This window comes from Panthera uncia, chromosome B1 (assembly GCF_023721935.1).
Source record: "Panthera uncia isolate 11264 chromosome B1, Puncia_PCG_1.0, whole genome shotgun sequence".
Classification (NCBI taxonomy): Eukaryota; Metazoa; Chordata; class Mammalia; order Carnivora; family Felidae; genus Panthera; species Panthera uncia.
This window is the reverse complement of record NC_064811.1, coordinates 129,067,782-129,095,001: the sequence shown is the minus strand read 5'-3', so window position 1 is coordinate 129,095,001 and position 27,220 is coordinate 129,067,782. Positions and strand designations below refer to the sequence as shown.

At 36.5% G+C, this 27,220-nt stretch overlaps 1 protein-coding gene across 2 annotated transcripts; it reads left to right on the top strand.

Moving 5' to 3' along the window:
* The first annotated feature begins 442 nt into the window (after nucleotides 1–442).
* On the top strand, nucleotides 443–17,310 carry PLRG1 (pleiotropic regulator 1). Of its 2 annotated transcripts, none has more exons than XM_049632334.1 (15): nucleotides 443–665; nucleotides 2,225–2,331; nucleotides 3,368–3,510; nucleotides 4,212–4,265; nucleotides 5,389–5,482; nucleotides 5,679–5,766; nucleotides 7,379–7,480; nucleotides 8,475–8,567; nucleotides 10,858–11,007; nucleotides 11,097–11,198; nucleotides 11,740–11,842; nucleotides 12,850–12,958; nucleotides 13,924–14,063; nucleotides 14,565–14,758; nucleotides 15,710–17,310. In XM_049632334.1, the coding sequence occupies exons 1-15, from the start codon at nucleotides 657–659 to the stop codon at nucleotides 15,767–15,769; spliced, it is 1,548 nt and encodes a 515-aa protein (XP_049488291.1). In that variant the 5' UTR covers nucleotides 443–656; the 3' UTR covers nucleotides 15,770–17,310. The 2 variants fall into 2 exon arrangements, with proteins under 2 accessions (XP_049488291.1, XP_049488290.1); XM_049632333.1 differs by lacking the exon at nucleotides 443–665 and adding an exon at nucleotides 2,624–2,695 and having other exon boundaries at nucleotides 2,242–2,331.
* The last annotated feature ends 9,910 nt before the right edge of the window (nucleotides 17,311–27,220 follow it).

The window sequence follows — 27,220 nt, the reverse complement described above, 5'->3', positions numbered from 1 at the left end:
CATCTATGCAGCATAAAGTAAGTTTGGGGTTTTGCCATATGTTAAAAATCTTTTGCAAAATTTCTCAAATTGAAACAATTCCGCAATATTGACTCAACAAGTGTTCACTGGACAGTGTAAGTGGGATTGCTTTTCGGAGTTAAGGCTACAAAGGCGTCTAAATGCTTCCAGACAAAATTAGCCAAGTAGCGGAAGCAGGCGACATAAATTGCGGGGGCGACCCCCAGAGTTTTAGCGCTGACCGAGGTTTGCTCTCTCCAGATCCTCCCCAGAGCTGATTACTTAGATTCGCTGAGAAAAAGGATTAAGCTTCCGGGAAATACAACGCAAACAGGCACACCCTAAACCAAAATAGTTAAGTCACAGAATAAGGCAGAGAACTTTATTTCAAGCTTTCTCCAAGAAAGTGAACGAGACCCTTAGGTACGCGGTACCAAGAACCTGCCAACTCAGGCCCGACACTACGTCCCCGGAGAAAAAGACCCGCCCCCTCGATCCCACAAGGCCGGCGGGCCACCAGCACGCGTGCGCGGACTGCGTCAGATCCGGCGCCAGGGCGCCCGATTCCGGAAGGGACTGCACAGTTGTGGCGGCGGTTTCTGTGTTGCAGGCTAGCGTTTCTTGTCTGCTGGAGCGGCGGGTCACCCAGCGGCATCATGGTCGAGGTAAAGTGGCACTTGGGCGCTGAGGGGTCGTTCGCTTCTGGAATGTTTTTCTTCGGCGGCAGGCGTGGGGGACCAAAGGTGTTCGGAGTTTGGAGAGGGTAGAGGCTGCGAAAGGAGGCTCTCTGGCTGAGGCCGGGTAGTCTCTTTTTAAGGTGTTTAGGGATAGAGGGAAGCCGGATGGCAGCATTAGTTGGAGGTTACCCTCAGGCATGAAGCCGGAGAGAATTCTTACTGCCTTTTTACTCTTGAGCCTTTGAGCTCGGCAGTGTCCCCGGAGGCGGTGCTTCTGGACCGCTGATATTCCCCATCTGCAGAATAGAGTTCGTGGTTGTGTGTCCTAAAAGATTGGCAGTCTTCTCTGGTGTTCACTTAGTGCCTTCCATCAGCTCTTCCCCAGAAAAACCTGCCATTTTGAAGTTTTGCATCTTTCCCTGTCTTGAACAACCATTCTGTTAGACAGCCTTGTCCGTCTTATCTCAGAAATATTTCTTGACTCTTGTCCGTATCCACTGCGTTCACTTTAATTCAAACCAACACCATCTTTCATCTGGACAAGAGCATTAGCTCTTTGCTGGTGTCCTTGCTTCCATTTTTGTTACACCCTCCTCCCTCCGTAAATTGATGTTTAAAACGTAAGTTGATCATGCTTTTTCTGCTTAAAATCCTTTACTGGCCCGATGTTACTAGAGCAAAAATGCAGACTGTTGGAATGATCTTCAAAAAACCCTTATCCTGATCTGGACCTTGCCTACCCTTGGAACCTCATCTCGGTGTCACAGCCCACCTTCCTACTGAACATATACAACTCTTGCGGCTCCTGGCATCATTGCAGATACTGAACTGTGTACATGGCATTTTCTCTTTACTAAATTGTTCTTAACTCTTCTGCACAGAGCTAACTCTCTACTTAACTGACATCTCAGAGAGGTTTTTTTTCTTTTTAAATATAATTTATTGACAGATTGGTTTCCATACAACACCCACCGCTCATCCCAACAAGTGCCCTCCTCAGTGCCCATCACCCACTTTGCCCTCTCCCCCACTCTCCATCAACTCTCAGTTTGTTCTCAATATCCAAGAGTCTCTTATGGTTTGCCTCCCTCCCTCTCTGTAACTTTTCAGAGAGATTTTTCATAAGTATCCTAAGTTCTTTCTGTGTCTCATGCCCTTGCTTGTTTCCTTCATAGCACTTATCAAAATGTGTTGCTTATTTTTATCTGTTTTCTCTTGAGCACCTGGACCATGACTGTCTTTTCATCATTCTTTTGTTAACGTCTAGCACAGAACCTGCCAGACACATAGTAGGAGCTCAGTAGATATTTACTGAATAAATGACCAAGCTCAGGCACCACTAGTTGGTATGGGTGGGTCTCTGGCCAATGAAGAACTTCCTCTTCTTCTAAACTTGACTCCCATAGCTTGCTACAAATAGCCATGGTGAGTGGTAGAAAGCAGTTTACATATTTAAACTTGTAAAATGTATAACTAATTTAAATTTAATTTAGGTTATGATATGTGTAATTTGCAGATGGATATGTGATTATAATCTTTCTTTCTAGGAGGTACAGAAACATTCTGTGCACACACTTGTGTTCAGGTCATTGAAGAGAACCCATGACATGTTTGTAGCTGATAATGGAAAACCTGTGCCTTTGGATGAAGAGAGGTAGGTATTGTTCCTTTTCAGTTGCTAGAATATTTTAACTACTTAATAACTGGGGGAAGAGAGCAGGGAGAGGGGGACCTTTAAAGATTAGTGAGTGATACTAACACTCATAGGATATCTATTCAATAATGAATGGTGTTTGGGCATGATTTAAGCTGATTTAACTTTTTTTTGGCCTTGTCTTTTACAGTAAAAATCCCATTAATTAATTGCATTTATAAATACCCAGTAATTAGGAGAGTCCCTTTTAGGTGTTATATCTTATAATCAATCACTTTGTATGTGCTTTCAGCTTCCCGCTGCTCTCAGAGCCTTGCTGAGCTGAAATTGTACCTGGCCAGTACCTCTACTCCCATCTTTTCTCGTTAGTATGATGAAGATTTTTGAGTGGTGGCATATTTTTGGTTCTACATCTCCAGCTCCAGTCTGGGATTGCATTATGTGCAGTGTTCCTTCTTTGTCCTTTACCCTTCTTTTAAAATCTACTTAATTCCTAAAACAAGCATTTATATTTAATTTATAAAGTGAGCTATTCTTAAAATTTGTATAAGTGCATTTCTTTAAAAAATACTGAACTAATTACATACTTCGATTAGTTCTAATTACTCTTTTTAGATACATCCAGTAAAGGTTATGATAGAAACTTTTGCTATATTTTTATATTTACACATTTGAAGGAAAATATATTGACCTTGAGGTTTTTAAAAGGATATATTAGTTTCTATGTATTTTTAAACCAGACCCTTGATAACTTATCATGAAAGGTTTTGTATTTATTGGTTAACAACCTAAAATGTTACTTAGACTTAATGGATGCTATGTGGTGGATTATGAACAAAAGTGTGGAAATGCACTTGGAAGTTTTGAGCTTTTTAAAATACTACTTTAAAAACTTCATAGAAATTTTTTCTACATGATTAGGCAAACCTAAGCTATTTAAGTACTTGTGTTTCTCGGCTATCTATGAATATATTTACTTTGGTTCATATTTTTAAAGTACTCAAGATACATTATTATGTTCATAATTTTTAAATAGTCACAAACGGAAAATGGCAATCAAGCTGCGTAATGAGTATGGTCCTGTGTTGCATATGCCTACTTCAAAAGAAAATTTTAAAGAGAAATGTCCTCAGAATGCATCGGATTCATATGGTCATAAACAATATCCTGCCAATCAAGGTAAGTGTGGCATTATCAGAAATGTGATTCTTTTTAAAAGTAGAAATGTAATTTTTAAAAATAGAAAAATGAAATGTTCTAGTGCCTGTTCTGGAAGGAATGACTAGAGCCAAACCCTATTGAACTAGTGTACCAGTATTATAATGGAAGTCTTGATTTCCTCACTGGAGTAGTGAGTTGAGATTATTGGTTGCTAGGTTTTTTCTTAATAGGAAATAAAAAAGTGGTAGAATCATAATCGCAGAAATTATTAGGATATAGAGAAGGTCACAGTGGAGACTAAAGGAAATATTTCTAACCCATGGGGAGACCATCTATGTATCTTGGCTGTAATTCAGAAAGATGATACTAAGCACTGGCATTCTAATGCATAAAAATAATCTAACATTCCACTGAGAAATCATTTGCTTGGAAGAAAAACCATAGTTGATTTTTACTTGACCGAACAATCTCTCTACATACCATTAAAATTGTACAAGCTTTCTTGACATCATATTAACAAAAGGTCAAAAGAAATAGCTGTGTCCATGGTCTTCAGAAGCCAAAACAAAAATGATCAATTTATCTTATATCTGACATTTGGGTTTAGTTGGGAAAATTTGAGAAATTCAGTTGATAATTTAACACTTATTAAAAGAGATGATACTTGTACATATGATAAATTTGCCAATGATCACAATGATTTTTTTCCTTTTTTTAAGGACAAGAAGTTGAATATTTGGTGACAGGTACACATCCATATCCACCAGGACCTGGTAAGTGAGCTATTTTATATTGAAAATATCTTGTAGGCATTTCCTTGAATGAACCAATAATATGATTCCTATTGCCTATAAAATACAAGATAAACTTAGCAGACAGGCATCCAAGCATAGCATTTATTTATTTATTTATTTGTTTATTTATTATTTTTAGGCATAGCTTTTAGATGATAGTAAACTAATACTCAGTATCAGATATATTCATTGAGCAAACATTTCTAAGCACCTAAATTTATATCAGGCACTGTGCTAGGAATTCAAAGACAGTAACACTGCTCCAAGCTAAAACATGCTTATATGGAGGTTTAAACAGACATGTTATTATCATTAAACTTATAAAAGTGATTGAAGTGTTAGTGTAGAATCAGGTGTGATAAAAGTGTCTACTAGATGTCTGTGTAGAAAATTGGCACACAGATGGAGTGGCTAGTATATTGGGGTGGAGGACAGAAAGCTTAGTATATCTAGTTTTAGTAATTTTATTTAAAGAAAAGAAAATTTTTTTTAACGTTTATTTATTTTTGAGACAGAGAGAGACAGAGCATGAACAGGGGAGGGGCAGAGAGAGAGGGAGACACAGAATCTGAAACGGGCTCCAGGCTCTGAGCTGTCATCACAGAGCCCGACGTGGGGCTCGAACTCACGAGCCGTGAGATCATGACCTGAGCCGAAGTCGGACGCTTAACCGACTGAGCCACCCAGGCGCCCCTAGTTTTAGTAATTTTAGAAGACAGAATTTACCATAATGAAAGCCCAGACAGATTAGTACTTCTTGTTTAGTAATTTACATTTACTCTTGGAAATATTCGGTTAGTATTTGGGGGCTGCTTAATTTTTATATCTGCAGGTAATACCCCAAAATAATAGAAATTATCTTTACTGTCTTGGGTATGTTAATACCAAGCTGCCTGTGATTAAATCAGATTTGAGTTATGTGATTTCAAGTTACATTTATTATTAAAAAGTTAGAAATAAAAGACTCACAAAACATAATAGACGTTTTTATAGTATCACCACCTGGAGATATCCCATGTTTGCTTCCAGTATTTTATTTTAAACCTATGTAAATGAAATCAAAGATAGCTACTGAAAGCAATTGATGTTTTTCTTTAAACAGGGGTTGCTTTGACTGCAGATACTAAGATCCAAAGAATGCCAAGTGAATCAGCCGCTCAGTCCTTAGCTGTGGCATTACCTTCTTCTCAGACCAGGTATGAAGTATTATGCTTCTAATTATAGAGATTTTGAAAACATAATTCATTGTTTCTGTTTTTCTTATTTTAAGATTTCTTTATAATTATGTGACGTTTTCCTTTATCATTGCTTACAAAAATTTAAAGAATTGGTTCTGCAGAGCACATGACATGACAATTAATTGCTTAGAATGTGCTATTTCTTTTGCTTCAGGGTTGACGCAAATCGTAATGCACCTGCTGGAGGTGAATACCGACATCCGGCGGCTGCTGACCGTTCACAGCCTGCAGGGATGACTTCAGTAAGTTTCTCTGTGTCAAATCATGCTGCAGGTTTCTAATTTTTGGAACTTGTTGCCTTATTTTCCTTTATTGCAAGAGTCTTCAGTTAAATACTAAATAAGTGAAAATTTGCCTTGGAATTACTAAAGTAAATAGTGGCTGACTGAGCTAGTTGTTAGTATTTCATGGCCCTAAAATTTAAGTTGCTAGTGAATTGGCATATTTTTTAGAATTTAACATTTTGTTATCCTGTGTCTTTTACACATTGTAGGTAATGCTTATTTTGATGTATATAATGTGATGTTGCCCTTTATTATCCACTATTAAAAGTGCAAGGAATACTATTCTAAAACTTGTGTTAATATGGTTTAAATATGAAAATCTCTTTTTTGTTAAACTCTTAGTTGGCTGACACAGTTTAGTGCTGTTAGTAATGTAATATTCATAGGCTGTAGAACTTGTATGTTATAAATGAGCATTTAGAAATACATAAGTTTATGTGTAAGTAAATGGTAGCTAAATTGGTGAAAGTAGTTATAAAAAGAATAACTGAAAATACCTAGTTTGTTTTATTATGCTGTCACTTGAATAACTGCAGGCTTTGATTCCTTAATTTATTATGCAGTTATTTGGCTTTATGAAATGAATTAATCTGTGGTCTTCCCACCACATTTCTTCTTTTGCCTCCATTCACAGATCTCTGCCCAGGCTTTCTGCCTCCTTAGGAGGAGGTAATGTAAGCTTCTTGAGGGCAGGAACTTTATGGCTTAAGTATGTTTTGGATGCATGGATGGATGCTAATAGTAGATGGTACATCAGCTAGAATACCTTATATTTAGTTAGTTAGTTAGTTTTTAGTGTTTATTTATTTCTGAGAGAGAGAGACAGACAGACAGACAGAGCACGAGCAGGAGAGGAGCAGAAAGAGAGGGAGACACAGAATCTGAAGCAGGCTTCAGGCTCTGAGCTGTCAGCACGGCACAGAGCCCGACGTGGGGCTCGAACTCACGGACCGTGAGATCATGACCTGAGCCAAAGTCGGACGCTTAACCAGCTGAGCCACCCAGGCGTGCCTAGAGTACCTTTTAAAATGTTAATTAAGTATTTTTGGAAGGTAGTTTCTGCTTTGCAATATTAAATCAATAATTTTAAAATACAACAATGACAGGCGGAGACATTAATCCACTTGCAATCACTCAAATAAAGGTAGGAGCTTCTATAGAGCATTTACAGAGTAGTAATAATGTCTTTGTAGTAATTGTATGAAATAGGCACTGTTATTTCCACTTTACAAAGCAGGCATAGAGGTTATGTAATTTTTACCCAAAGTCAGTCAGCTAGTAATTGGCAGAGCTGGGTTCATGAACCCATGCTTAGTGATATGTGCTCTTAACTCTAATGTTCTGCCTCTGAGATTTTTTAATTGATTTTTAAAATTAACATGCAGAAAATATAATTCTGATTAGAAGTCTTAGGTGTGCAGACATTTTCTAGTTATGCAAACATTTTAGCTGTCTTTTCATCAAAGGGGGTAAAAAGCCTCATAAATCCCCTTTTAAAATTTTTCATTTTTGATTTAACATGAAATGTTAGGTATGTCTTTAACAATAATGTAATCTGTTCTATATCTAGGCTGTTATGGAGGCTGGCAATGCCAAGAACTCTGCACTGATGGCTAAAAAAGCCCCTACAATGCCCAAACCCCAGTGGCACCCACCATGGAAACTGTACAGGGTGAGTGAATCTGTATATCATGCCATTACAGAAACGATGATTGCTTTCCAGTTACAAGAGCTGAAGGAGTAGAATAAGGAGGAAAAGCAGTGAATATGAGCACTGGTAAAGTGATCTGAGACCAGATGAGGGAAGGGTTAGGCCCCAATCTTGAAAGATAGATCTTAGGAAGACTTCTTTAAGTAAAAGCCATGTATGTATTTCCTATAAAATACAGTATAAAATGTTGACAGAAAGCTATTAGGTGTAGAGAACAGATGAAATAAATTCTCTAAGTGTTTGAAGTGTTTAATATGAAGGCTAGGAGGAAGAACAGCATATGACAATGTTTCTTTGGCTCTATTGATGATCTTTTTTCAATTATAGTAAATTAAATGATTCAAAATGTACCAGATTTAAAATGAAGTATATATAGCAGAAAAACTGTAACTGCACTTAATTTACTATATGTGTTAAATTTGGTTTTTTAATTGTACACTAACATAGCCTTTCTTTTAGTGTACAGACCTAATAAATTTTATTAGATACATAAATTTGGGTAATCACTGCCCCAGTCTGTATATAGAAGTTCCAGCAACTCAAAAAACACTCCTATGCTATTATTTTACAGACATATCCTTCCCTACCCATGGTAACTGTTCATCTGTTTTCTATATTATAGTTGTGCCTTTTCAATTTTGTTATATAATGGAATTATATGGTATGCACCTTTTGAGACCGACTTCCTTCACTCAGCTTAATGTCTTTGAGAGTCATCCAAGTTGTTTCATCTATTAATAGATTCCTCTTTGCTGAGTAGCATTTCATTGTATAGATATATCAGTTTGTGTATTCATTTACTGAAGATAAATTCTAAAATCTGTCAAATAATTTTACAAACTTATTTGAAGATGTGAGGACGGGCTATTCAAACTTGACTTATGTGCAATGAGTTGAAATTGAATAAACTTTTATGTGTAACGAGTCTGCCCATTCTACTTTTTGTTTTATGCAGGTGATCAGTGGACATCTTGGCTGGGTTCGCTGTATTGCTGTAGAACCTGGAAACCAGTGGTTTGTAACTGGATCTGCTGACAGAACTATAAAGGTAATAAAGAAGGAAGAAAAAAAAATAGGACTTTGTATTTGCTATATAAATTTTATCTTTTATTTTCCTGGGTGGAGATTTCTGTTGTACTTTCTGTGATTTCTTAGACCTGAGTTTGGGGTAAAAGTTACTATATTTATCAATTCACTGTTCTGAATAAATATGTTTGAGAAATGATATTTAAGTAACAAGTTTTCCAAACAGTACATACTACCTACCACTATTCCTTGATTTTTACATTTTTTCTCTTCTGGTTACAAAATTAAAGTATGCTTATTTATTAAAAAATGTGGAAAATATAGAAAAATATAAAAGAACACAGACCCATACATAATCCTAACACTGTCAAATAATTTGAACATGAATTTCTGTTTAGTATTTATTTCTGTGCATATGTGTCATTATATTTACTTCTGAGCTCTTTTCCTGTGTGTGTAAGTGCGTATTTTGTTTATTTTGAGGTCAAGAGAGAGAGTGTGTGCACATGTGCATGAGAGCAGGGGAAGGGCAGAGGGAGAGAGAGAAACCCAAGCAAACTCTGTGCTACCTGTGCAGAGCCCAACACGGGGCTTGATCTCAATGACCTGAGCTAAAATTGAGAGCTGGGCGCTTTAACTGAGCTACCTAGATGCTCTTTTATTTTATTTTTTTATTTTTTATTTTTTTTTTAAACGTTTATTTATTTTTGAGACAGAGACAGAGCGTGAACGGGGGAGGGTCAGAGAGAGAGAGCGAGACGCAGAATCGGAAACAGGCTCCAGGCTCTGAGCTGTCAGCACAGAGCCCGACGCGGGGCTCGAATTCACGAACCGCGAGATCATGACCTGAGCCGAAGTCGGCCGCTTAACCGACTGAGCCACCCAGGCGCCCCCCCCAGATGCCCTTTTAAATGTGTATCTTTAAAAAGTCATGCTTGATGTATAATTTTATACTCTGGTTTTTTTCCCACTTAATATTATATCAGAGGCATGCTTCTGTGAAAAAAGGATATATCACTTAGGTATTCTATACCGTTTTCCTGTTGTTAGACATGAAACTTTTTAGTTTCTTGATTTTCACCATCACAAGTAATGCCGTAATTAATTGTTGAGCCTAAAGCTTTTTGCTGCATTTTAAATTACTTTGTTACTATAGATTCCCAGAAATGGAATTAATGGGTTAAGCGTTTTTGAGGTTGACACTCAGAGTACAGCTTATTTTCCAAAATGGACTAATTGATATTTGCAGTGTATGAGAGAATCCTTTTCAGCACACTGATTGTGTATTTTTAAAAATACCTACTAAATGTTAAGCAGAAATGGGTATCTAATCTTTTGAAAACTGTACATAAAAAAATTTCTGGTGGGTTTGAACTTTTTGATACCGAATAAAGCTGCTTTTAGGTTTTTTCAACATACATATATATTTATTTATTGAGGTATAGTTGACATACAACATTATATTAGTTTTAGGTACACAACGTAATGATTCAGTATTTATATACATTGTGAAATGAATACCACAATAAATCTAGTTAACATCTGTTACCATACATAGTTACAGATTGTTTTTTCCTTTTAGAGAGAATTTTTGAGATCTACTCTCTTTTAACAACTTTTAAATATGCGATGCAGTATTAATAAATAACAGTCACCATGCTGAACATTATATCCCCATGACTTACCTACTTTATAACTGGAAGTTTGTACCTTGACTCTATCCATTTTGCCTACTCCCCACCCCACCTCTGGCAACTACTGATCTATTCTCTTTATCTCTGAGCTTTATTTGTTTGTTTGTTAATGTTTGTTTTTAGAGTGTATATGCCAGTAAAATCACACAGTATCTTTGACTTATTTCACATAGCATAATGCACTCAAGGTTCATCCATGTTGTCATAAATGGCAAGATTTCATTCTTTTTCATGGCTGAATCATAGTTCATTGTGTGTGTTTTGTGTGTACAAACAGATACACAACACATTTTTTTTTTTTTATCCACTCATCCATTGATGGACATTTAGTTTGTTTCCATAGGGTTTTTTTTTTTTTTAAGTTGTTGCCATCCTTGGCTAATTTAATGTTATTCATACTTTCATTATCTATGATATCCTTTTATATATACTAAGATTTTGTCACTTATTGCAAGTACTTTCCTAGTTTGAACGTGCTTTTTTTATTCTATTTTTTCCCTGCTTAACAAGGAAGATTGGTGGGAGATTGTTTTTGAAGACTTATTTTTAATATCAAGATTCTAAAAATTTGCTTTGGAATAATCCAAAAGAAAAAAATTAAATCTTCTTTGATTGCAGATCTGGGACTTGGCTAGTGGCAAATTAAAACTGTCCTTAACTGGGCACATTAGTACAGTGCGTGGTGTGATAGTAAGCACACGGAGCCCTTACCTGTTCTCCTGTGGAGAAGACAAACAAGTCAAATGCTGGGATCTTGAATATAATAAGGTAAGCTTGTAGTTGAGGATTTAAAACATTATGAACCACTGTTTTTCTTTCTAATTATAGAGATTTTCACTTTCCTGCTTTATTTTCAGGTTATAAGGCACTATCATGGACATCTGAGTGCAGTGTATGGTTTGGATTTGCACCCAACAATTGATGTGCTGGTAACCTGTAGTCGAGATTCAACTGCACGGGTAAATGGAGTAGACCTTTGTGTTTATTCGTAAATATATTGCATCTTACGGTATGCATGTTTGGTAATGGAGTCACATGTGATTTGTTAAGAGAATTGAAGATAGTTGACTTGACCTGTCGGTAGCCTAGCCCCTGAGTTTCTTGACTTCTGTGTTTTTTCACCTTCGTTTTCAGTTCTGGGGCCTCATCATGTTTATTATCGGGAGTGCCCTGCCTCTGAAATGTGACACTTGTACGTTCCCTTCCCGTCACTACAACTATTTTCCATGAGCTGTTTCCTTCAATAGTCTCATTATACCCATTCTTACACTTTGGGTACCCTAATCTTTCAGGGTTTTGTTGTTGTTGTTGTTGTTGTTCCCATCATCTGCCTCCTGTCTACATTCCCCAGCCAGCTTATAGATCATTATCTTTCTTTGAAACAGTTTTTCATTATATTCAGGCACGGTTGCCTAGTAAGTTCCCAGCCTTGAATTGATCCAGTTACCTGCCTGAGATATGAATACCTGTTCTGACAGTATGTCTGTTGTGTTTTTATAGATTTGGGATGTGAGAACTAAAGCCAGTGTGCACACATTATCTGGACATACAAATGCAGTTGCTACAGTGAGGTGTCAAGCTGCAGAACCACAAATTATTACTGGTATGACTGATAGCTTTTAAGTTTATAGTGTATTTAATCAGAATGCATTATGATTATGCATATACTTTTCCTATTCACTATGACTCTTGCTTTGTATTATAGACACATTGGGTGTGCATTTGAAATTTACTGTGGTAATTTTTCATTTGATTGTTTTTATCTCAAACTCTTTACATATCAGAATATATCACATCTCAGTATCATGTAATGTGTGATTAGAAATGCTTCTGTTAGATACAATTAGACATTGTTTCATAGTATCAAAATTACTGGTCTAAGAAGTTGAAATTAGGTGAAATACCCTGAGACCAATTACTTTTAGAGCTGGTTTGAGTCTTGTTTTACTTACAGTAAGATTAATAATAGATCTTTACTCGGAGTGCCTGGGTGGCTCACTTGGTTAAGCGTCGGACTCTTGATTTCGGCCCAGGTCATTCTCTCACAGTTGTGAGATTGAGCCCCGTGTTTGGTTCCATGCTGAGCGTGGCGTCTGCTTAAGATTCTCTCTCTCTCTCTCTCTCTCTCTCTCTCTCTCTCTCCCTCCCTCTCCCTCCCTCTCCCTCCCTCTCCCTCCCTCTCTCCCTCCCTCTCTCCCTCTCCTCTGCCCCTCCCCTGCTTGTACACATGCACACTCTCTCAAAAACTAAAAATAAATTTAAAAAAATATTAGATCTTTAAGACTAGAGAGTAATTCATTCACTTGATGTATTTTATTAACTACAAGTTTTTTCTTCCCCTCCATGAGGAGTAACATCATGTATTTGCTTTGTTACTCGCATTTGTTCTAGCTGTTGAGTTGAGAGTGCATCAAGCATTTATTGCCTTTTTTAAGAATTAAATTTAAAACCAACCTAAAAATTAGAACTGTGAAGTAATTAGCCAAGAGTTGATAGGACTTTCACTTAGTCTATAAGTATCTATGCAAGACTCCTTCATATTTTGTTGTGTTTAATTTTTGCGTTATTTTTTCTGATCGAATTTTGAGCGTGTGTGTGTTTTTATTATAGGAAGCCATGATACTACAATACGATTATGGGATTTGGTGGCTGGAAAAACAAGAGTCACATTAACAAATCACAAAAAATCCGTCAGGGCTGTGGTTTTACATCCTAAACAGTAAGTGTATTTTCCTAATTCGCTTCTCTTTTTTCAATATTTAGTATAAGTATGGAAAGACCAACACTGGTACTATTTCAGTAGTTATTTAGCTGTCATTTCCAGGCCTGTGCCACTTACAAGCATGCATTTCTTTTATTTTCCCTATGTCGTATTTTGCTTCATGACCTATATGTGATAAGGAAAATTTTCTACATGGTGAGCTATGATAGTGTCAAACGAGACAATATGAATAAATCATTGCTAAAATCTGCGTGTCAAAGTAGAGGCTAATAGAAGATAGATTTAATGTTTTGATAGAAATGTTACTGGGCACTGAGACATACATAGAGTAGTTTAATTTTTAAGTTAATACACATAGAAAAAAATAGTAGGAACCGTGACCTCATAATCAGGTTATCCATAGAGGTGAGCATATTATCACAGCCTGTTTATTATATCACATCACCTTGACACTTTTCTGGTCACATTGATATCTTTTCTGTACCCATTATTTCCTCCCTCCCTCACTTTTTCTGTCTTCCTCACTCACTTTCTTTTTTTTCCCCCACTTCCCTTTTCTCTTTCTTTCTCTGTTTCTTTCCTTCTTTTCCTTTCTTCCTCTTTTCCCCTCTCTCCTTCTCTTGCTCTCTATCCAAAATAGTTTCATAACCCCTTGCCCTTAATGTGAATTTAAGGTTTTGTACATTTGTTGCTTTAACTCAGTGTAGAGCATTGGGGAAATGAGAATAAAACATTAATCTTGGAATTAAAATACACTTAAAATATTTATTTTGAAGATCTGATTTGACTTGGAACAGATATCTTCATATTTTTACCTCTTGGTATGACAATAATATTTTTCTAAAGCTACGTGGACCCATAAATGCACATGTAGAGAATACAGCCCTAACAAGCTTTTTTGAACTCACCATTTTATTTAACTTTGTGTACTTTGTCACTAATTCTTTGTAATCTTATTTCAGTTACACATTTGCATCTGGCTCTCCAGATAACATAAAACAGTGGAAATTCCCTGATGGAAGTTTTATTCAAAATCTTTCTGGTCATAATGCTATTATTAACACACTGACAGTAAATTCTGATGGAGTGCTTGTTTCTGGAGGTAAATTAAGATTTTAGAGATAAATGTGTTTTAGTCTCATTTTTTTTCTTTTGGCAAATGAGTAAACGTTTATAAAATTTCTAAGCCATCCCACCTAAGTATTATAACAGAACTTGCCCAATTACTGTGTATTTGGATGTTCATATGTGTGTTCATGCATATTTGTAATACCTGTAGCATATTTCATAGTTTAACCGTATTTGAGTTCCCACATGATAAATCTAAGGAATTCATGCTGGGAACCACCTAAAGTTTGGTTGTGTATTCTGGAATTAGATATTGTTTTGTGGTGCTTTTTGAGCTCTATACTAAATTCTGAATTCACACATAAAAATAGACGAACCAGTATTAAGAGAAGCTTGAGTGCCTATGTCTTACATATCTTTATAACTATTTAATCTTTATTGTCACAGTACTTGACCCATGGATGGTACTTAAATGTTTGTCAAGCTGAATTGTTGATAGGACACCAAGTTTAATTAGATTTTTTTTTCCTTTAAGCTGACAATGGCACTATGCATCTTTGGGACTGGAGAACTGGCTATAATTTCCAGAGAGTTCATGCAGCTGTGCAGCCTGGATCTTTGGATAGTGAATCAGGAATATTTGCTTGTGCTTTTGATCAGTCTGAAAGTCGGCTACTAACAGCTGAAGCTGATAAAACCATTAAAGTGTATAAAGAGGATGATACAGCGGTAAGTTCTCTATTTCACATATATTTTAAAGTAAAACAAATCATGCATACCAATTTAGCAAGTGCTTTTTCATTTTAAAGGTATTGAAATTATCAGAAGGGAAAATAACCTTCATAGTATTAAAGAATTTGTCATCTTGAGTAGTGTCTGTTCATAGATTTCTGTATTGGTTTCATTGATGCCAGTGAATTATCCTTATTTACTATACTTGGGAAATCTTGCATCCACAATAACCACATATTGGGGCTCCTGGGTTGCTCAGTCGGTTAAGTGTATGACTTCGGCTCAGGTCATGATCTCACGGTTCGTGAGTTCGAGCCCCTCGTTGGGCTCTATGCTGATAGCTCAAAGCCTGGAGCCTGCTTCCGATTCTGTGTCTCCCCCTCTCTCTTTCCCTTCTCTGCTCATGCTCTCTCTCTCTCTCCTTCAACATAAATAAACATTAAAAAAAAAAAAAAAAGAATAACCACAAATAAATAAATTCCTATGCGGATAAATTCTAAAATCATAAGCTTTGGTATTACCAGAATACCTAAATAGCAGTTTTATTTGAGATGAAAAACCATGAACTAAATTTGTAGTGAACCAGTCGTCCTTTATTAGATTCAGATAGTGTCAAAAGTTTGTCAACTATTTTTTTTTAATATAATTTATTGTCAAATTGGCTTCCATACAACACCCAGTGGTCATCCCAACAAGTGCCCTCCTCAGTGCCCATCACCCATTTTCTCCTTGCCCCCACTCCCTTGTCCACCCACAGTTTGTTCTCTGTATTTCAAAGTCTCTTGTGGTTTGCCTCCTTCCCTTGTCAACTGTTTCTGAAATTGTTAAAGAACTGCTAAATGTGTAATGCCAACTAATGTAATTTAGAATTGATGGCCTTGTTTTTGTTAGGGAGTTATTAATTAAAAAACTAACAATATTTGGTTTTATTTAATTTTCTGTTTTCAGACAGAAGAAACTCATCCAGTCAGCTGGAAGCCAGAAATTATCAAGAGAAAGAGATTTTAATATAACATTGTCTTCATGGTGGCTCCCCCCCCACACACCCTTTTTAAAAAAAAAAAAAAGCTTGGTGTTGATGAGGATATCCAGTCATTTTGTGCTCTGGCTAGGAATGCAGAAACCCACATGCTTAAATCATTCCTGCTTCGTATTTTATAATAAACTGCCCCCCCATGTTATTTTCTAAAATAAATAATTTGAGATCCTAAGAAGATGCAGATATCAAGCATACGCAGGTTCATTGAACATAACTATTCTAAAGATAGAATATTTGTCAGTTTTATTCAAAGACACTTTTTAAAAAAACTTAACCAAACTGCTTACTATAATAAGGATATGTTTTGAGGGGAGCAGTTGTGTTTTTGTGTGTGTGTGTGTTGTTTTTTTTTTTTTTTTTTTTTTAGTCCTTTAAGAACTAGCATCTGTGACTAATAATTTGGGATTAAAGGATTTGAAGTCTTACTATAATTTATGTATGTTTATTCCACAGTTTTTGAGTGTATGCTCTGCAGAGCTCTGCACTGGATACTGTTCAGGAAATAGACAAGCAAGTTGTATCTGGCCTCCAAGACTCTAGTTTATGTTACAGAAATGCAGTAAGGGAGAGGCAGGCAAAAAGCTGGAGTAGCACAGAGGGAAGAGCCAGTACTTTTTCCCAGAGAGCATGTGGAAGACTTCATAGAGTCAGGGGTATTTGAGCTGAGCCTTGAGACGGCACAGAGGGAAAACAGTTTTCTAAGATGAGGCATAAAGTGAATGAAACCAGACGTGGGAAACTCTGACGTGTTCTAGGAGCAAAGAGCTGTCTGCTGCAGTTGAGTAATGAGAACAGCTGGTTGGTGCTGGAGAATGTGCATGTTTGCAGTTTGATTGTATTCCAGAAGCAGTAGGATACCAAGATAGGTATCAAATCCTGGAGAAATAGCAAGATACCAGCGGAGGTATTTGAAGCTGTGGCAAGCCCTGTAGTCTTCTTTGAAGACTTTCTGCATAAGGGTTACTTAAGTTTCTGATACCTATGCCTTGTAAATGAGTTTTCTAATCCTTGCCCTTAGGATCCTGAGTCCCCATCAGTCAAGTCCAACTTCACTTTCGATAGTTAGAAAACACAGTTACAAGAACAATTAAATTGTTTTCAAATTAAAAATATTGCACCATAATTTTGAACAAGTATTTCTGAATTATACATATCCCATCTTGCATGCTATAGGTGGGAGTATAATTTTATAACCTTTGGGGGGGGGTTTCAGAGTATATTGAAAATGCTCAAACCATTTCGCTAAACTCTTCATTAAAAATGAAATTACTAGGAAACTGCCTAATAGGAATAATCTGACAAGTGTACACAAGCAGGTTTATTGCACCTTTGTTCTTTAATAATTAAAACTAGCTCAGAGGTCCTACCAGTAAGGGACTGGTGTAATAGATTATGGTACCGTCATGCAATTTATTTCTATTCATTAAGAGTGAGGGATGTCTCTGCATTAACAATAAGATGTCCAAACTTTTATGTAAAAAAAAAAAAAAGTTGCGGAAGCTTTTTTTTTGTAGGATAACTTGATAATGCTGTAAAAAATAATGGAAAAGTAATACCACATTGTTGTCAGTGGCTTTGTGAGGGAGTGAAATTGTGGGAGAACTTTCATGATTGGCTTTATATATTTCTATAATGTTTTAATTTTCTATAAGCATGTATTTTGTAAACTTAAATAAAGAAATCCACTACACTTGCATCCCTGAGAGATTCTCATATATCTTCTAACACAAGAAAAATAGAGGTGAGGAGGGTCACATTCCTAAAGGCCGACCAGAAACTACAGCTAGCACAGGGAGGTGAGCTAGCTTCTTTTCTGCCTAGCAAAGCTTCAACTGTTACTTATTAGACAAGTACCACATTCTGAATAGCATTTACAAAATCCATCTCCCTTCATGCTATCTTGTATTACGATGTTCTCGGATCCTCTTGGAAAGAGTTCATTCACCATATGTGTTAGGACCCCCATGAGATTTCAGGCAGAATTAATGCATTTGCTCTTTTTTTTACCCACTTGACGGAACCCCAACCCAGGGTAAGTTCAAGTCTCTTACCTTGCCTATGTCTTGTGTATACCCAAGCTGCAGAACTTTCCTACAGGAAAACAGCTTTGCTACCTGGACTCATTTTTCATTTATGGCCTGTTACCTTAAGTGGGCCAATAACAATGATGGCACACACCTTTCTGTAGTTAATCCCTTCTGCCTCCTGTTGCAACAACTCTGAATGCACAGTTGTTACTAGACCTAATGTTCCCTCCTAAGTCTCACCTATTTCTCTATTCCCTTTTATAGCCAAACTCCTTGAGTTGTCATAACTTCATGATCTCTCACTTGCCATTCTCAACTGACTCCAGTCCAAACATAGTGAAAGTAAATGTGTTCAACTGTTCTTAGGGAAATGGAAGAAACTTAAGTAGTATGAAGGAGTTGGTAGGAAATAAAGCAATGAAAAAAAGATATACAAAGTTAGCCTGAATGTCAATTTTTTTTTTTTTTGCACAAAAATAAAGTAGATGCAATTATTTAGATAAACCAATCAAGAAACACAAGAATCATAAATGTCCTAAAAAAATAAAGGGGTAAGGGAGACAATTCTGTTCAATTCCATGCCATTATATGTTTTTTTTAAGTTTATTTTGAGAGAGTGGGAAAGGTAGAGAATCCCAGGTAGGCTCCATGCGGTCAGTGCAGAGCCGGATGTGGGACTTGATCTCACGAATTGTGAGATCACACCTGAGCTGAAATCAAGAGTCAGATGCTTAATCCACTGAGCCACCCAGGTGCCCCATCCATGCCATTATTTGAATAGCCAAATAAAATGGTTAATTTTAAAGAAAAATATATTTTATGGCAGATTTCAAAGATACAGAAAACTTAAATTCTTGTAGATGAAATAGTTTGTCAAGGAATTAATCGTTACCATTACCACTTGCACATATCACTTAAGTGCATTAAGCTTCAAAGTGGAATTCTAATTTCAATGCACTATAAATTTTATAGGATCTAGATAAGGAAAAGATTTTATGCGTTTTAAAATGTATTTCAAAGATATCCAAATCCAATGATGCACAAATAAAGGAAATGATTTCATCTTGCTTGTGAATACTGATGGAAAAATCATTATTAAAGGCTAATAAAAGAATCAAACAGCACTTACCTAAGTGAAGTTTATTCCAAGAGTGCCAGGAAATTTCATTATTAGGAAACAGTATAATTCATCATATTGGTTTATATGAGGAGAAAAATGAGCGTCTTCACAGATGGTAAAGGGGTATTTCAATATAATTTGAAATCCATACTTAAATAAAAACAAGACCTACTAACATAGGAACAGATGGATATTTCAAAAACTTAATTACCCTATAATGAGTTGTTAATAGAAATATTCCTGTTAATGTCGAAAACAAGGCAGGGATATCCATCCACATCACTATTAGGTTTTTTAAGACTTGTCTGGAGTTTTCTAGCTTTTCTGGAAGTTTTTTTTTAGAAGATATAGAGGTATATTGAGGCATCTGTGTGGCTCAGTCAGTTGAGCTACTGAATTGTGGCTCAGGTTGTGATCCCAGGGTCATGAGATGGAGCCCTATGTCAGGCTCCACGCTGAGCGAGGAGTCTGCTTAAGATTCTGTAGGTCTCTCTCTCTCTCTCTTTCCCTCTGCCTCCCTTCCCCACTCATGCTTGCTCTCTCTCTTTAAAAAAAAAAAAAAAAAAAGGTAGAGGTAGAGGTATAATAATTGGAAAGTAGGGAAATAAAATCATTGCAGATAGTTTGATTATGCACCTGGAAAATCTAAGAGAACTGATTGAAAACTATTAAAAGCAATAGCCTATTCAGTAAGGGCTTGGTACAGAACCTGATACTCATGGGGCACCTGGGTGCTCAGTCGGTTAAGCATTGGACTTCGGCTCAGGTCATGATCTCACAGTTCGTGAGTTTGAGCCCTTCATTGGGCTGTGTGCTGACAGCTCAGAGGCTGGAGCCTGTTTCAGATTCTGTGTCTCCCTCTTTCTCTGCCCCTCCCCCACTTGCTCTATGTCTCTCTCTGCCTCTCAAAAATAAACATAATATATTATAAATAAATAATAAATAAATAAATAAACATTTAAAAAAAACCCCGATACTCAGAAATCAGTAAGCAGTAAGATCTAATGGAAAGAAAAAAACTCTCATAAAATGACAAAAAGATGGAGTAAAATTAAAAAGAAATATGTAAGTCCTGTATGAAGAAATTTTCAAAATCCTCCTTAGGGATGGAAAAGAAGCCTTGATTAAATGAAAGGCATATTATGGTCTTGGGTAAGAAACTTCAGGATGTCATTTCCCTTTAAATTCTAGTAAATTAGCTCAATCCTAATAAAACTGCATATTGTATTTTTTTTATCTATTATAGAAAAAAAGCTGATTCTTAGTTCTTACAGAAAAATTTAAAACAATGATACCTAAGATAATCCTGAAAGAACAAAAAATGAGGGAGGGAACTAGTCTGGTATGGATACATGATCAATGAAATGGAGTACAGTCCAGAAATAGACCCAAAAACAAATGATAATTATGTGTATGGTCAAGATAGCCTAGCGTAACATGCTCAATCTTACTTAAATCCAAATTTAAAACTACAATAAAAGCTACAGTTTTCACCAATAGGACTGTCAAAGTTAAAAAAAAAAAAGGTAATAATATACGTACAGGCAGTGTAGGAAATAATTTTCTATTTTGCTGTCCCAGAAAATTCATTGGTGAGAACTTTGTATTAGCAATACTTTTTGAAATTACAAATGAATATGATTTTTAACCCAGAAATTCTAGTTCTAAGAATTTGTGCCATGAATGTGCTTGTATGTGCCATAAATATGCTTGTATGTGTATGCATCATTTACAATAGAAAAATGTTGAAAGGTGTGTGATTACTGGACTAGGCTCAAGAAAAAAAGGGGATCTGGTAAAGTGAGTCTTATGTTAATGATGCCTTGCATGTTTACATTTTACACACAGCTGTCTTGTTCACGATTGCATATGATTCCCCAAGACTTTTGAGAAGTAAGTTGGACCAGTACTCCCATTTTACAGTTGCAGAATCAGCTTTAATAGGCTCAACGCATGATTAACAGGGGAGCCAGTGTGAGAATCCAGGGTGTGTGTGTGTGTTAATCTCTTGCTAGCAAATGGCACTCTTATAATTTCTCATTAATTCCCAGAACGGTTCCTTTCCATTGATTTAAAGGGCACTTTAGGGGAAGAGTAAAGCAAATATTTATGTTTCTCCTGAACTGACAGCATTCCTAGCCAAAAGTAGCCTTGGTTCTAACAATGGCTTCAGTCCATATACCTTTTCCAGCTATTCAGTGTTTAACACATATATTTTTAAATCTATATATATAATCTATGTCACTACCTGTCTACTGTTTATCAATCAATCATCTGCCTAAATTTACTTTGAGGTTAAGGAAATGCATATTTTTAGATTAATATCTGTTATGTGGATTCTTATAAATTAGTAATGTCTTCAAGGATTTGGAGATTTGGGAGATTTTAGGAAGAGAGAAAATTACTGATTTGAGGAGACCTGTATATTTGTTGAACAATTTTTTTTTTTTTTTTAGTTCATATACACTTAGTAGGTGTTGTAGAAGATACCAGAATTATAGTGTGTGATATCTACTTTCCAAGCTGAATTATAATCATGGATGACAATAATAAATGTTTATGTAAGGATTGAATAAGAATATAAGAGATTTCTTTCAACCAGAATCATAAAGTGTTAAATGGATGTTATATCCTGGGAGTGTGTGGGGGGTTGGGGAGGATAGCGCATCTAGAAAAGCAATGTTTGTGAAGGAACTCAGTCTTGGACTGTACTTTGAAGGATGGGGAATATTTAGGCAGATAGACAAGTGGGGAATGTATGAACCTGATCTTAACATTGTCACTAGATAAGCTGGACTGGAATTCAAACTGGGCTTCTGTTACTTCGGCTACTTCTGCCTCTGTGAGAAGAAAACAGGCTTGACCTTTTAATAGAGTTGGCCTGGCAACTGAAACTGGAGAATGTAATCTAGGAAACTGGGAAATTCTTTGAGACTACAGTTGGTTCAGATCTTGAAAATGATCATTTTTATGCGGGCACACACTATAGGCACATACTTGAACAACTTGGTTTCTGTTAGGGATGCCTGGCTGGGTCAGCTGGAAGAGCATGTGACTCCTGGTCTCAGGAGTTGTGAGTTTGAGCCCCACCTTGGGTGCAAAGATTACTTGAAAAATAAACTTTCAAAAAAAAAAAAATGGTTTCTGTTAACCTGGACAAGCAAGACAATTAAAAAAAAAATTTATGTTTATTTATTTTTGAGAGAGAGAGAGAGAGAGAGAGAGAGAGGCAAAGCACAAGTGGGGGAGGGGCAGAGAGAAAGGGAGACACAGAATCAGAAGCAGGCTCCAGGCTCTGAGCTGTCAGCACAGAGCCTGATGCAGGGCTTGAACCCATGAACTGTGAGATCACCACCTGAGCCGAAGTCAGACGCTTAACCAACTGAGCCACCCAGGCACCCCTATGGGCAAGATAATTTTAATAAGACACTCTTTATCATGAGAAGGTTTTGAATAATAGATACCCACCAAAAATAAGGACTGACTGAGTTAAAAAAGCACCAGCCGTGCTGGGAGCCTCACTGTTCCTCACTGCAGACCGAGCCTCTTACCTCAGGGATAGCTGGGGCTTTGGTGGCTGTTCTCTGTAGTCTGTGGGCTCTAAGGCCAGACTCTCACAGTGTCAGTGAAGTCTTGACCTCTGTATGAAAAGGAAGCAAGAGATGTGGAAACTTCAGGATTATTTGGCTGGAAAGAAATAGGACAAAATAAGGACTTTGACCTATGATTCCATTTTCAGCAATGCAACAGTTGTTAAATGAGCATTTGATTTCTTCGGATGAATAAGATCATCGCGCTAATAACATGCAGAAAGATCGTTTGACAAAATTCAAGAAAAATGTCAGCCAAACTTCTGCGAGAAAGAGTGGGGGAGAGATGTCAATAATTTCTTGGAGAGTAATTATTAGGAAGGAGCACTAAATCATTTTTCACAGTGGAGCATAGAGACAGGCACAGGAATAATTAAAGTCAGGAAAAATAAAAGAATGTCTGCACTCGATTTTAAAAATTCAGTGTGGTTCTGGGAACTAATTGAACTAATGGGATAAGAAAAAAATAAGAAATAAGGAAAGTCAAATTATAATGATTTATAGATAAAGCATACAAAGCAAGCAACAGAAAAACTGTTAAAAACGAATGAAAGTGGCCTGTAAAATGATTCCGCATAAGATAAATATAACATGTGAAAATTAATAGTTTATCTTAAAAACAGCAGTGAGCTGTTTTATATTGTCTAAAAACCTTCCTTATTGATTGACAACCTTATTGTCAATCACCTTCCACCATGAACACAACCTATACCATAAACAGAAAATGTAGAAACTATATAAATAAACAAAAAACTATAAAACCCTGTTGAGAATCTTAATACATGGAAAGACACACTGTGCCCCTGGAAGAAAAAAACCCACAAAATTTTAAATATGCATTTCTATAAAAATTAATGTGTAAGTTTACTATGATCCCAATCAGACTTTTAGTGACTTTTGTGGGAAGAACTTTACAAATTGATGATCAAGTTTATGTGATAAAAGATAACAAAATGTGTTAGAAATTTTTGAAAGAGCAGAATCGTAAGGGGTGGGTGTGTCTATTCTACCAGTTATAAAATGCATATAATTACATCAGAGTTGTTTATTGCAGAAATAAAAAATTAAGTCAGAATAGACAGCTCAGAAACAGATATGGTTTCATGTGGAAATTCAGTATGGGCTCTGATATGGAAATATCTCAGTTATTATATTGAAATAAAAAAGCTGTGTACTAGTCAATATGCAACATTATTTACCACTCATCTAAATGTGTAATTTACTAATATAAATACCATTGCATCAATACATGTTGAAGGACATACAAGAAACAACACTGATACCTGTTTGAAATGGGATAGGGTCTTGGGTAGATGATAGACCCTTTTAATGTACATCTTTTGGTATAAAAGCATCTGCCCATGAATAGAGGACTGGTATTAATACACGTTTTTCAGTAAAAATCAATAATATGCTTCTCTTGCAAAGAATATAGTAGACATTTAGTTGACGTAGAAAGATAGACACAGAATATTGGGGGGAAATGTTCAGAATATATAGCATCATCTTAATAAAAAATCTTCTTAATATAGATCTCGAAGGATAACAAAGTATGAAGGAGTATAAAGTAGAGGCTAAAGTGAGTCCTTCACCTTTCATTTCATTGGAAACAGTAACTACTTGCAGTCAAAATGGAAAATATCACCCAGCTAATCATATCTATTCGTTATTTCCTCACCCATACATCACTGTTCCATGTACAGACATATTCATGGAATAAAAGCTAGTCTTTATCTCCCAGTTCTCAAACGCTGACAATAATTTATAATTCATTTAATAAAAATTAGTTTAGTAGTAAGAGTGCATGCATACTGTGGCACAGGGAATAATATGCTGCCATTAAAAAAAATTTTTTTAACATGCTGATGTAGAAAAATGGCCAAAATAGAAAGAAAAATTTGCAAGAACATATTAAATAAGTATATAGGCTTCTTTAAAGGTGGTTGATTGAACATCTACATCCAATTTGCTTCTCCTCAAAACCTCATTAAAATGATGGTAGTTTTTGTTTTAGTCATAAAACCACAAGGACAGGAATAAGCAAAGAGAAAAAGGAGAAACAAAATTTGGAAACAATTGTACCTGAAACTAATATTATACTGTATGCTCACTAACTAGAATTTAATAAAAAACTTAGAAAAGAAAAAAGAAGGCATCTGGACAAGTGGTAATCAACACACTGGAGAAAGCCGAATCCTAAGCCATCAACAAGAGAAGTAAAAAAGCAACCTAATTTATAGAGCAGGATCCTCAAAGACTCAGAAATGGGCACTATCCAGTGGAAACTAGCATAAGAGAAGATCATTAAAATGCTGAGACCTTGTAATTAGTGATGCCAGATAAAATACAGCACAAATGTGAATTTCAGGTAAACAACAAATGACTTTTTAGTATAAGTATGTTCCAAACATTATTACCTATAGTATAAAAATTATTCATTGCTTACCTTAAATTCAAATTTAGTTGGGTGTCCTGTATTTATTTGCTGAGTCTGGCAACCTTACTTGGAATGGACATAGCCCCCAGGAGCACCTCTATAAGAAAGAAGGGGAGAGAGAAGGGTAGAGAACAAACACTGGCTTCTCCCATCGGCCCGCCTTGTGATTTGCCAATGGTGCGTCCTGTTAGCAGAATGTAACTAGAAGCCAGTTGACAAAAAGCCTAGGAAATGGTTTCTTGACCCACAGTCACACAGCATTAGAGAGTAGAGGACAGAAGGATGGGTCTGGAGCTGACTTGACAGTAAGTAAAAAACCAGCAATTTCTGATATGAATGATATATAATTTTTCTTAAGGTATTTACAGATATGAAGACGCATCCTGGGTAATTTCTTTGTACACATGCTTCGGTTGCCTATTTTGGTGCTCAAACATTTTGGGTGCTTCATTTTGGTGGGGAAAAATATCAGTGATAAGGGGAATGTGAAATGTCATAAAACAAGCACCACATGAAAGGTCCACTCAGAAATGCCATAGGAGGGGCACCTAGGTGGCTCAGTCCATTGAGTGTCCCACTCTTGACTTCGATTCAGGTCACAATCTCAAGGTTTGTGGGTTTGAGCCCCGCACCAGACTCCAAGCTGACAGCGCACAGCTTGCTTGGGATTTTTTTTTTTTTCTCTCTCTCTCTCTGCCCCTCCCCTGCTCATGCTCTCTCTTTCTCTCTCAAAATAAATAAATAAACTTTAAAAAAATAAACAAAACAAAAAAAAAAAAAAGAAAGACTGCTCATTCTGACTAGGGTGAGGGGTGAGGATGGAGCTTTGAAGAAGCTTTACAGAAACATTCGAATGAGATTTGCATGAAAGAAGGGGAAAGGGAAAGACATGCCCAGATGCACAGTGAGATGGAAACTAAAGGTGAGAAAGTGTGTACTGTGTTCTGAGAGTAGCCACAGTTTGGTGCTGCTGAGTAGAAAAGATGATGGGGAGAGTTTGGTCACGTGGGAATAGCACCTTGTTGGAGGAGGGCCTTGATCGAGCTAAGAATTTGGCTTTTATTCTGCTAATGAATGCATGGGCACTGGGGAACCACTGAAGGATACTAGCACCAAAGAAAAAGTTAGATCTAGACCAAGCGCATTCAGGGCCATGTTAATGGATGAGATTTCTCAGAAAGTACAGGGCACTGGGTCTTAACCTTGTAGAACCCCTATTTATAAACACTCAGAGATATCTACCATGGGCAATCTTTATGGCACCTTCTGTAAATCATTGTGTTTCATTCTGCTTACTGCAGTCAAAACTGATTGTCAAATTTTCTTTTTCTTGTATTTTGAAAAACAGTAACACATTTTTCTTTCCTAAACACAAAATACACCCTAATCCCAAAAATATTTGGTTCGTCAAATTATATTAATACTACACTCACAAGCTATTGAGGTAAACCCGAATTGCTAAAGTTATTTCATGAAAACTCTGACAAATGCACATTATATTGCATTGCAATTTGATGTGACTATTTTTCCTATTCTCGTGTGTGCGTGCAAGCGCACCTATATATTCAGGCTTTCTTACTAACACATTTAGGCAGAATGTTATGCATTGAATGTGTGTGTCCTCCCCCAAACTCGTATGTTGAATTCCTAATCCCATAGTGATGGTATTAAGAGGTGGGGTCTTTGGGAGGTAGTTAGGTCCTGAAGGCGGAGCTCTCATGAAATAGATTAGTATCCAAAAAAAAAAAAAAAAAAAAAAAGCCCCTAGAGAACTTTCTGGTGAGCATACAGCAATAAGATGGTCACCTACAAACCAGGAAGCAGGCCCTCCCCAGACACCACTTGATTTGGGGCTTCCCAGTCTTCAGAACTGTGAGAAATAAAAGTTCGCTCTTTAAGCAACTCAGTCTCTAGTTACCCAAATGGAGCAAGACAGGCATGATATCTATAAATGGTGTCATACCATATACCTTGAGATTTGCTTTGTGTTCTTCACCAGTACACTTAAGGATCTCTCCTCCAACCCAGATCTGTACATTGCTTCATTGTTTTCAATGATACTGTATTCTATAGTGTGAGTGTGCCATTACTAATTTAAATATTCCACTTGAAGAAATTTAATTTTCCTTTTTTTAACTTGCTATTACTGACCATGCTAGAATGAATACCTTTGATCTTAGAGTACATAATGAATATTTCTATAAGATAATAGCTGTCAATATGGGTCCCCTGGGTGGCTCAGTCAG